At 51.7% G+C, this 12,249-nt stretch overlaps 3 protein-coding genes across 3 annotated transcripts; 1 reads left to right on the forward strand and 2 right to left on the reverse strand.

Annotated features, from left to right (window-relative positions):
- Positions 1-3,163: 3,163 nt before the first annotated feature.
- Positions 3,164-4,846, reverse strand: J4E93_000713 (uncharacterized protein; the record flags this gene model as incomplete). Its single annotated transcript, XM_049338672.1, has 4 exons — positions 3,164-3,718; positions 3,771-4,364; positions 4,416-4,554; positions 4,602-4,846. 4 exons carry the CDS (start codon positions 4,844-4,846, stop codon positions 3,164-3,166), a joined length of 1,533 nt encoding a protein of 510 aa, XP_049204557.1.
- A 526-nt stretch (positions 4,847-5,372) lies between these two features.
- Positions 5,373-7,057, reverse strand: J4E93_000714 (uncharacterized protein; the record flags this gene model as incomplete). The annotated part of the gene is made up of 5 exons (XM_049338673.1): positions 5,373-6,170; positions 6,227-6,373; positions 6,670-6,697; positions 6,755-6,877; positions 6,927-7,057. 5 exons carry the CDS (start codon positions 7,055-7,057, stop codon positions 5,373-5,375), a joined length of 1,227 nt encoding a protein of 408 aa, XP_049204558.1.
- Positions 7,058-7,638: 581 nt separating this feature from the next.
- On the forward strand, positions 7,639-8,882 carry J4E93_000715 (uncharacterized protein; the record flags this gene model as incomplete). Its single annotated transcript, XM_049338674.1, has 3 exons — positions 7,639-8,094; positions 8,144-8,289; positions 8,336-8,882. The coding sequence occupies 3 exons, from the start codon at positions 7,639-7,641 to the stop codon at positions 8,880-8,882; spliced, it is 1,149 nt and encodes a 382-aa protein (XP_049204559.1).
- Between the last annotated feature and the right edge of the window lie 3,367 nt (positions 8,883-12,249).

The raw sequence follows: 12,249 nt of genomic DNA on the forward strand, positions 1-12,249 counted from the left end.
GCACGTGGCCGCAAAACCGTTGGCAGACCAAAGCGCACTTACCACATTCACACATGACGTCCGAAGGAGCATCAACATCGGTATCAGCAGGACAATCGTGACCCTTTGCAGCACGGTGAAGGTCGGCGAGGAGAGACCTCCTCCAGCACCTCTTTACCTGTCGACCAATGGAAATAATACAATAATCTGGCAAGTCCCAACGTGCTTGAGCGTGGTGGTGAGGGTTCGCAAAAGGGCAGGTGGTTTCGCTTAGTCTGACCAGCCCGCATTAGCTAGCACAGGGGCGCAATAGATAAGGCTGGACATTTGCTGAAACTTCGTATAAAATGCCCTATAGCAAGCTCCCGTAATGACATGGATGATAGAATGTGGGCGTGTCCCGTACCCAGGCACCGGCGTTTGAACGACGCACGTGCGACATGGGATGAAGGAAGCGGGTCAGTATACCGCGGACTTGGCTCATGGATCGCCTGAGGCCGGCATTGAGGCGGAAGTTTGGCTAGGTAAGGTTTCCAGATGGCATTCGTCGCGTTCACCAAGTCTGCGGATCGCAATGACGAGATATGTGATTATTAATCTGGAAGGGGGTGGTACCTAGGTATGGTCCGGCGATTGACCGAAATGTATCATGGCAGTGGTAGGTGACAGCGGCAGATAATTGAGCTACGGTTGAAGTTGCGGATGATGGCGTTGCTTGGCGCACCGTTCAGCTCCCCACGAGCGCGACAATGAAATTCCTACATTAGCGTCGGTGTCCACATGTCAGTACCATATGCGGCACATTGCCGAGGTCTTATCGTAGTGCCACTTCCCAACCTCCTACAAGACGCACCTCTGCTTCCCACCTACCCACCTAGGACATCGCATGCAAACTTCGTCACGAAGGCTTTCTACGTCATCGGCGTTTCCCGGATTTTCTCACGGTCCTGAGTATCGACACGACCCCCATTCCTGCGACGAGTGACTTGACAGCCTGACGCGGCTGGTCTGCCGTCCTCGACCACTGGCGTCTATCAGCCACTTTATTGTAATTTGGGTTCACGCAGCGCACGTACCGAATTGCGATACATACGCATCGGACATATGCGAGCGAGCGTAGCACGCTTCGTAATGCTCTAAGAGTGTTCGTCAGGGTTCATGCTCGTAACCACACTTTCGCAGTCGATCTTCTTCCCAACACCAAATGTCGGCCACTTTTGCTTATGCGGAAAGCATTTTGGGTGGGCGAACGTTCAGACTTCTCACGATCTTTCCTGCGCTCGATGAAGAGGAGCCATTGCGATGCGAATGCCGCTCTTTCAATATTGATCAGGCACCTCAGTATGAAGCGCTGTCTTATGTGTGGGGTGCACCAACACCACGTGCCAACATATGGTGTAATGGTCAGTATATCGAAGTTGGACCATCGCTTTCGCAGGCCTTGAGAAGGTTACGTTATCGAGAAGCTGAGCGCATTATCTGGGCGGATGCAATCTGTATCAACCAGGCGGATGACGCAGAGAAGAGTCACCAAGTGCCGATGATGGGTAGTATTTACTCCTTGGCAAGAAGAGTCGTTGTCTGGTTAGGGCAGGGAGAAGCGCAACAGACCCAACTCTCGTTCGAGACCAGTAAAACGATCGCCGTCGCTTGCCATGATTACGATCGAAGGCACAACACAACTACGGATTATGCAGCGAAACATGAAGATGCTGAGCTGCCAGAAGGGCTGCTCCGCCCACTCGTGTTGAGCAGTCTCAAGGAACTGTACGATCGGCCCTGGTTCTCCAGGATATGGTGTATTCAAGAGATTCGCTTAGCCACAGATGCTCAGATCATCTGGGGAGGTGACGAAATCTCTTGGTCGGACCTAGCTCTGAGTGCCTCATACCTTTTTGACAAGAGCAATAGAACAGGGCAAGAGAAAAGCGGCGACACTGATGTATCCGTACTGCGTCAGATCGAAGCTCAAAGCGCGGATATGTTGCGTGACAAGAGCATGTACCACCTACTCGAGGCATTAGATCATTTCCGCATGTTTGAAGCCTCTAACAACAGAGACAAAGTGTATGGCCTTCTCAACATTGTCTCACCAAGGTCCGAAGTCGATGTCTTAGGCGTGGATTACGCGAAAAGTATTGGTGAAGTATACGCCGACACAGTCTTGGCTGTTATCAGACTATACTCGCGATTGACCGCCTTTGCCCACATCACACATCCGGTCGACTATGAAGGGCCTGGTCTTGATGACTATGAGAACCCCGAGGAATACCCAGGATGTTCCGAATACAGATCATGGGCTCCGCGATGGGATGACATTGCAGTTGCGCAGAAGCTGGGAGTTGAAGATGACTGTCCTTGGAGCGCGTGCGGACAACATGTAACTGCTAGCACTGTTGCGCATCCATCTCAACCGACCTATCTATGTCTCAAGGGCGTAGTCTACGGAAAAGTTCTCGAATGCGGTGACGTGATGGACTATCACAATCGGAAGCTTCTTGAGTTTGCCAATCATCCCAAGCATGCCGATGATGATGGAGTTAACGGCGAAGATACTCCGGATACAAGAGCTTCCATCCACAACCAAATTAAGATACATCCAATTATCCAAGCTGTGGCAAACACAGGCAAAGAGTCAAGCTCAAAACGTTTCATTAGAACATTGACTGCAGGGTGCTGGGGTCCGACCAGTGAACATGTTCAATGTTTGGACGTGAAGGACCAAGCACGGTTTTATAGAGCTGGCTCGGAGTTCTTGCTGAGACTGACACTATCGCTAGAACTTGGAGACGAGGTTAGGTACACACGCGACGCCGACATATCTCAATTTCAAGTAGACACTTTGTCCGCTTGCGAACAACGACGCCTGTTTTGGACATAGAGAGGCTCATACGGCCTGGGTCCACACTGTATGTTGCCCGGTGATATCGTGGCAGTGTTGTACGGTGGTAACACACCCTATGTGCTGCGACCGAGAGGGAGCGAGTATGTATTCATGGGTCAGGCTTACGTCGACGAAATCATGAACGGAGAGGTATTTCAAGGTTCAGCATCAGATACACTGCAGGAGCAGACCTTTTGTCTTATCTAGGTAATGCTGTAGTCAATGATCATGGAGGTGGAAAGCCTCAACTACAATGCTCCTGTAAAAGACTCAATGTTGAAGTGGTAGTGACTGCAGCTCTCAAGGCGCTTTGATGTGACCAACATCCCCATCGCTACCAAGACCCGTCGTTTCCTCATCAGAACTCATCCGCTCCTCACTTTCAGAAGCCCGACCGCCACCCCTCTTAACCAACTCTCTCGCATACAGTAGCCGAATCGTAAGCGCAGTCGCAATCAGCGCCGCACTCATGAACGCCACCGTAATAAACCCCTTACGATACTGCGGCGCCTCAACCTGCCTCCAAACAAGAAGCGGCAGCCAAGCCTGTATCACATAAGCCATCTCATTCATCGCTGCGACAACAATGGCTCGCTCCTCGTTATCATGCGTGCATATCTCGTGAGCCCATGCGAAGCATAAGCCGGAAAGACCGCCACCGAAACCGGAGAGGATATAGCAAGCCCACTTCCATTTGATGGGTATATCCCAGATGGCGAGACTGGTAGAGCAGATGATATTCATGCAGCCGCCGAAGACGATTGGTTGCCATCTGGATCCTTTGAGGATGCTGTCGCTCGTCCAGGCGTATAGCAGTGTTGTGACGACTTGTACGGCGTTGGTAGTGGTGGGATACTTTGAAGAGAATCAGCGCCACCCGGTGGTGTACAGAGATAGCGAAACTTACGGTATTGATCTCACTGACGGTATACTTCGGGTCCTTACTCGCCTTGAGAAACTGCTGAAAGATCGGCTGCGATCCCATACTCGCGTTATTGAAGAACACATAAAGCGGGACGAGAGCCCAGATATGCCACGAAGTGAATATCTTCCGTATCTTGGCCCTGGTATACGGCTTCCGCTTCTGTCGTCCTTCAAGTCGCATGCGCTCCTGTGCAAATGCTACTTCTTCTTTGGTCAGGTAGAAGGGCTTGGATATCTCCGGAAGATCGGGCAGACAGAAGAAGCCAAGGACCGCGATGGGGAGAGAGATTATCCCATCCACGATGAAGAGCCATTGCCAGCCTCTGAAGCCGCCTTTGCCGTCGAGCTTGTATACGCCGGCCATCAAGTAGCCGGAGAACATGGTCGCGATGGCACCGCTGGTGTGGAAGATACAAGATCTCTTGGCGAGCTCTTCCTTTCGATACCACGATCCGATGATGTATTGCATGCCTGGGTAGAAAGTGCTCTCAGCAAGGCCGATGAGGAAGCGTAGAGCGTAGATTGTTTCGGCGTTGTTGGCACGGCAAAGGCAAAACGTCAAGACAGCCCAAGTAAGCTACCGGTGTCAGTACTAACTTCCCAACCGAATGGTGTTGCAGAATCATACCTCCATTGCGGGTATCCAAATCGACGGTCGAATGCGAGTCAAGATGATGTTGCTGGGTATTTCGCCGATGACATAGCCCACAGTCCAACAAGTTTGCATGTAGTTGAGCTGGTTGCCGTAAAGCCCAAGATCTTCCTTCCTACTCTGATGTCAGCCAGTCATCGCTAAAGGAAGATCGATACATACATTCCAGAGACAAAAGCGCTGTTAATGTTCATCTGGTCAAGGTACTTGATGAAGTACCCCAACGATGCGAAAGTGAGTAGAGCAGCATCGAGCTTGAACATGAACCATCGCTCTTCTTTCGGCTTGTCCAGGGTATCCCAGAGGTAGTAGTACCACTTGTGCGGCTTCGCTTTCAGCTCTTCATTGGTTTGGATGACGTTTGTAGCGGCGACTGCTTCCGTCGAGATGTCCTGAGGTCGACCCATCTTCACGAGGCTTCAATGTAAAGCGTATGTCTGGTGTCTGGAGCGGTACTGGCACAAGCCTCCGCTTTATTGAGCAAGCAACACAAGGCCCTCTTTGCCATCGCTAAGCTTCCCTTGAGAGATTGCCCGTTCAGCATGGCGCTCGGCGCGTCAGTGGCGAGTCGATAATGCGCGGTAGGATTCGTAGCGCGATTCGACATACTGGGGCTGGTATGGCGTTATGACAGGGTTCGTGTGGGGTTTGTGCTACATGCAGACAGTCTAGATCTGATAATCACGAACGTAAATTGCGTTTCCGGTCTTTGTAAGTTCAAGATTGTCGTGATGCATGGGAGTGGTGTGGCGTCGTGTGTCGTGATCAGGCATGCAGATTGCGTGCCTGAGTCGCGCAATACCCATCACGAAATGCGCGGAGATCCTCAACACTTTCCGTTCGATCATGTGACTGGAGAAGGCTCGTCTGCGCTGCTGACTGTCTGCGCAGACTGATCTTTGCGATTGAGATATGATGTGTTAATTCAGTATATCATACACACGTCGCTTCAAACCGCTTCTCGGTTGTAGGATTAGCCAAAAAAGCCTTCATCCTCTCAAGCTGCTGCGCCCTTGCGCGATGCCACTTCTCGGTGTGACCATGCAACTTATCTTTGCCGGCTTCTTGTAGATCAGCATTGACCCAGTCCATAAGCTCGTTGACATAGCTCGCTTCTTGATCTCGCAGACTATGAAACGACTTGCCATAACCTTTGCTCTTCACGCGTGCGTAGTACTCCGACCGCATAACATCATTGTTGGGAAGCTTGGCCTGGCCTGAGAACACCTTTGCAACAACCATAGCTTGAAACTCGAATAGCGTGAAGGTGGCCGTGAAGAAAGGCACTCCAACGAAGGCCAGGGTCGGATCGTTGATGTAGAAGATATCTTTGTGTAGATTGTGGAATTGTGTACCATCCGTCACCAAAACCGCGTCGTCGGCATGCTCGACTGGCGTCTCGTCTGAGGTGAGCTGTGGTAGGAAAGGCAGGGTGAGATAGTAGCCAGTGCAAAGTATTACATGGTGGATATCACAGATCTTTGCGCCTGACTTCAATGTGACGGTTGCCGGAATCGCTTCGTCGGGGTTCAGTGATGCTGATGCATATGCCTTCGCGCGTGGTTCGTCGTACGATGCCACCTCTTCGATGCGGAATGCATTGTCGGGAAGCATGCTAGGAGGTAGATCAAATTTGCCATATCTTTGGCTCTGTAAGATCTTGTTTGCGTACGGGCTCAGTTCGCGGGCAATGTCCGTCGCGGATACACTTGCACCGACAAGTAGATAGTTCTAAAGTATTATTAAATCATGACGACGTCGTTTCGCTCAGTCTGGCGCACACTTACCTTATCTTGGGCATTCTCGGGCCTTCGGTAGCTTTTCGAATGCTGCACTCTACCAGGAAATCGTCGCTTCCATTCCGCCAGTCCAGGCGTATCGGGAACTCTTGGTGTGTGGTAATGACCGGACGCAATCACTACGGCGTCAAAGTTCTAGCCCAAGATTAGCAAACTCCAGGCGCAGCCAAAACCAGAATGATACTGACATGAACAGATACACGTCTTTCGAGCGCACCTTCCTGATCAGTCTGCAGAGTCACAGTCTCGACCGTCCACGATTTGCCGTTCTTCGTGACGCGTCTCACATCTGTGTCGTACTGTGTCAACCCGTGTACCCCCGTGGAGGCAGCAGTAGCTTGTATATAGTCGCACAGGACTTGATGCGTCACATAATCCTCAGTCCCAGGCGGAAACGGATTCAAGGTGGTTTCCAGCAAGCGCGTGCTCACGTTGTTCTTGAGGCCCACATAACATGGACTGTATGCGGCCAGTCAGTCCAAAGTAGCGCTTCAAGACCATGTCTAGGGAACTTACCCAGGTGGCGCATGAAGCAGTCTCTCTGTGTCCTCCGTCTCCTCGGTCGCATGAACACTATCGGCTCTGGACACTTTGGTTCCCGAATACGGTGGCTCCAAGGGCTTTCGCTCATCGTAGAGCCTATTAAGCTGTCAGTCCTGTCTGAGGGGCATGAAGTTGGATTGTATACCAGATGCCTCCTGCGGCACTCGATCGCTCAAAAACAGTGACCTCGACACCCTCTTTTTGGAGATGAGCTGCAGCTACCACGCCACTGATACCTGCGCCAATTACAGCAACACTTTTGTATCGGAAAGACATGTTGGAAGTATTGCTTGTATGCTGAAGGAACTTCTTCGCAGCTTCGCGGGTGCGCGTGCGAATAAGACCCCACTCTTCAGCCGGCAGCAACACACACAAGCCTCCCAACACTCCACCATGAAAGCCATCTACCTACTGTCAGCATTCGTTGCTTATGCCTCGGCCATACCGCTTGTCAGCACTGCAAGCATCTCAACCGGGATGTAGCTAAAAACAAAGCGCGATGGTGGATACGAATGGCATCATGAGCGACCATGTTCGCATGGGATGCCAGCAACCAAAACCGACGCACCTATTCGCGACTAAGATGTGATTACATTTGAAATGAAGCGAAGTTTCTCCGAGCGATAACATGAGAAACGTTGACTGGGTATTCGTCATCTGCAAGATTATGATGTGATCGCAACCCCGCAACATGTGTCGCAAAGAACACGCGATGCAGCCACATCAGTCGACCACGCATGGGAGGCGGATTTGTGAGCGAACGTTTTGAGAGGTGGGGCAATAGAGTTCCGGATATAAAATTGGTCGGACCGCGAGCGATGAGGTCTGCGCAACTGCATCACAAAACGACTTTGAAAATGGCTCCAATCGCAATCCCCGTTCACGAACACATCCAGGAGAAGGATACCGTCCAGCCGCGGAAAGACTCGCTGGGATTGCCAGAGCCAGCCAGGAAGAGACTCGAGAAGGCAGGAATCGATCTGTCGGCCGGCTATCCGTACAGACCAGCAAAACCACTCTACCTTGACGATGTGTACAAGATCAGGGACTATGATCGTGAACACATCGATCCAGGTGCCCGAGCCGATCCAGAGAAGCAAGCGCTGTTTGGTGCTGCGAAGGAAGTCATCCATTTGACCTCACATATCGGAACTGAGATCGTTGGACTTCAGCTGAAGGACCTTACAGACCAACAAAAGGATGAGCTTGGTCTTCTGATCGCTGAAAGAAGCGTGGTGTTCTTCCGTGATCAGAATCTCTCGCCTCAAGAGCAGAAGAAGCTGGGCGAGTATTATGGCGAGATTGAAGTCCACGTAAGTTGTTCTTCCCCAAAGGCACTTCACGCGCTGACATCGACTGAAGCCGCAAGTTCCCTTCGTACCCGGTGTGCCAGGGGTGACGGTTCTATGGCCCGCTTTGCAGGCGACGGAAGTGCCAGCCAGCTTCCGGAAGACGGGCGGAGCGTCTAGGTGGCACACTGATCTGGTGCACGAGCGCCAACCTGCTGGGTAAGGAGTAGTATTTTGAACGTATGTTCATTTCTGACCCTTTTAGCGTAACCCACCTTCACAACGATACCATCCCAAAGATCGGAGGTGACACCCTTTGGGCTTCAGGCTACGCTGCGTACGAGAAGCTTTCTCCTGCTTTCCGAAAGATCATCGATGGCAGAGAGGCAGTGTACCGCAGTGCGCACCCGTATCTTGATCGTGATGATCCTAGTGCTGGCCCTAAGCACATCGAACGCGTTCATCCTATCGTTCGTGTCCACCCGGCAACCGGATGGAAAGCTCTGTGGGTCAACCGCGCCTTCACAGATCGCATTGTCGGATTAGACAAAGCTGAAAGCGACGTCATTCTCAACTACCTCTTCGATGTGTACGAAAACAACGTCGATATCCAGGTCCGGTTCCGCTGGACGCCAGGAACTTCGGCATTGTGGGATAACAGAATTACAATCCACAACGCGAGTTGGGATTATGGAGGAATTGAGCCGAGGCACGGGACAAGGGTTACGTCGTTGGCGGAGAAGCCGTACTTCAAGGCTGATGCGCCAACTCGCAGACAAGCATTAGGCCTCGCAGGACCTGATGATGTCTAGATGGTAGATGGTGGATGTGCGAAGCTGGACTGTAGGGGAGACGCGTTCGAGCGCGAAGGCGCGAGCTGGGTGCGCTAGCGACCGCGCTAATCCTATCGTGACCAAGCGTCATATATCTTGGCATGGCATCATCGGCCCCTTGAAGCTCATCTGTGCATGCGACCAACGCGTGTCCATAGACAAATACTATCATTGTTCGATTACCTTTATCCGTCGTTCCATCAATGTCAGCTACTCATAGTTTCAGCAACTTCTCAGCATTCCTCCACGCAAACATGTCCATCTCAGCGTCGCTTAGAACCTGCGTTCGCGCCAACTTCTCCACGAACGCCCAGCCATCCGTATTGTCACTGAACGGATAATCGTACGAATACAGGATCCTCTCTGCTGGACTCACCTGCCAAAGCTGCTCGAACCGTCTCACAGTAAAGAATGCACTCGTTGTGCTCCAGATATTCGTCTTCCACACCCGATCGAACGTCCCATCGTTGCGTAGTCCCGTCGAATCGATTCGGTCAATAGACAGGCGCAGCCCTTTGCCGTTGTTTCCAATTATGAGCTTCAGCTTGGGAAAGTGATCGAATAACCCCGCGCCATAGAGACGCAATACGTGCATCCCTACATCGACATGCCAACCCCACGACGTTACCCCGAGCTTTCCCGCCACGGCGGCTGGGTAGTTGCCCACGAACAATTTGGATGCGATATCTGCGGTCGGACCAGCAGGTTGCTGATACAGCGGTACATGGAGCTTATGCGCCATGGCGAAGACTGGGTCGAAGCGTGCGGCGTTGTAGTACGTCTCGTCTTTGAGATGGTTCCACATCATCGCGCCTTTCAACCAAGGATTGTAAGCCTGCGGTTTAACCCCGCTGCAGCTTCTTCCTGTAGGGACATGGGCAGTACCACAAATCCAGCGAATCGTTGAGGATACCTTAGCTACTCATACCGCACCAAGACCTGAATCTTTGCCACGGCGATAGTGTCTGCTGTCCCATAGTCATCACCAAGACTGCGCCTATGATCAGTAGAACAGGGCATATCACAGCAAAGAAGACCCAGAACTTGCTCTCCCCTGGCAAGAAATCACCCCCCATAGACATGATACCCGCGACCACGGACACAGGAACGAAAAGAAATCCCAGCACAGTGAGCCAGCGCACAGAGCTGGCTTGCGCATTGCTCGCCTGAGCTTCTCTCAGCGCGATGACCTGGGTGTATGAATCTGTCAGATGCTGGAACATCTCTTGTAAATCGATACAGCTTGTACGCAAGAACCGCCATATCTGCGCCTCTCGTTTGCCAACAAAACCATAACTTTGCGCATCTTCGACGTCGATCCCCAGAGCGCGCATGTTGGTCTCGACTTCCAAACGGTAGAGATACAGGTCCGTTGTAAATTTGGCCATTGTCTCGAAGAGCCACTCTTTCCAATCCGCTCCCCAGCGCACTTGGACTGAAGTACGCGCACTTCCAGAGTAATGCGATGAAGAGTTTGAGAAGAGCGCCGCTCGTGTATGGCCGTAGCTTCTGCGAATGTGATTCATTTCAGCGGTCCACTTGCTGATCACAAAGCCACGTAGAAAAGGCGTTACGGATAGCGGGTTACCTCCTGGACCGAAATTGGCCACCGAATAATGAATCAATATGTCATCGTGCAGATTGTATTTTGTGAAGGCTGCACTGGGGTGCCATTGTAGCGGATGAGGGGCCAACTCAGATTTCTCATGATCTTCCAGTTCTGGATATCGAATTATGCGACTGAGGTTCGGGTATGGACTGCCACTGATGACAGCTAGATGCGCTGGATCTTTGAGGCATGGATCAACAAGCGCTAAGCCTGAACGTGTAACTTGAGTGTCTGGACTGGATTTGGCAAGGTTGGAGCTCTGACTGACCTTCCCAGCCGCTGCCTGGCAGCGTATGGTACCAATACGTGACTTGACCTTCCAGCTCAGAGATCTCGCCCCTTGCGTCCCACTGGTCGTATCTGGTCGGAGTCTCCAGGCTCCTCTCAACTATGAATCGTGGATTTGCGCTCTGGTCCCTCAGTCTTGCATTGGGCTTGAGCCACGCCGGACATTTGAACGGGTCAGGGTCCTGTTTGGCAGATACATGCGGCATGAGTACCGGATAACGAAGAGTGAAACTTCTTCTCTTATGTGGCGCATGAAGCTCTTCGTCGTCACTTTCGTAGTCGAGACCGTCGGAGGTGCTGGTCTGGACTACAGAGGGAAGACTATTGATGTTATCCGATATCGTGCTGCTACCCTCGGTTGTGTAATGACGCGCGAAGACGGTAGGATGAATGCGTAGCCTTGATCCTAGCAGACACATGTATCGCACAGGCATATCTTCCAACACAACCAACCGTCTCAATGGAGAGTCGTTGCTTGCCGATGTTTCATCCATATAGTTCCTGAGTTCTGCAAAGGCCGTAAACGTTCTCGAACGTAGACCATCGGTTTGAAATTCAATAATCGACATACGTGATAAAGCTTCTTCTTCGACGTTTTGGGAAATCATAGCTTGATACAACGCACTGTACTCTGCGGCCTTGCCTTGAAGAGTTCGCATGGCGTATTCGCGTATCAAGCACAGATATGCAAAGGACTGGTCATCCATGGAGTTAATAAAGGCACTGAAGTCGACCCTTACTTTCGATACGTCGTCAACCAATGGTGTTTGTCGTTGTTGGCCAATATCCCAGGGTATAATGGAGTTGGCATTAGGAGGAAACTGCCGCTGTCGCCAAATGGACTCCGGTGCATACTCTCTGTGCTTTCCAGGCATCCTTGCTTTCTGATCTGACTAATCGTACCCTACAACAGGTCGCTTCGCTTCTGGATGGTTCCGATAGTATTTCTCGGCCAGAACCGATCCCCCAGGCGCTTTGTGAAGCAAATGGGATGCTGACACCCACTTGATCTGTGGCGTGCTTTTTGATTCAGCCTTGTTTCTTCTTCTGAAAGCCGCGAGAACTTTCTTTGCAAGGCTTGTCCTTGATGATTGCGTGCTTGTTGTGATCGAATCCACCCTAAGACAGTATCCGAACTCGCTTTGCACGGCGCCGTGCTCGTTCTTCAAAGAAAACCCAGCCTCTACAATCCGCGAGCGTCGAATGAGATCAGCATCTAATTCTTGGTCCGCCGTGAAAATGTGCAGGTCGTCGTCTTTTGGCCCGTCCACAGCTGCGCTACCACCGTTGTAACCACCGCGGCCCATTGCCCGGAGCGATTATGTGGAATTGATAAGCCTGTGGAGGGAGTTGAGGAGAGATGTGTTCTGTCTCCAGTAAGGCAGAACTGCGCCCCTGGACCAGGACACAGCAACGTGCAGGGCGCTTGGACGTCGAGAGACGTCGAGA

Source organism: Alternaria ventricosa, assembly GCF_023758065.1.
Source record: "Alternaria ventricosa strain BMP 2768 chromosome Unknown scaffold_1, whole genome shotgun sequence".
NCBI lineage: Eukaryota > Fungi > Ascomycota > Dothideomycetes > Pleosporales > Pleosporaceae > Alternaria > Alternaria ventricosa.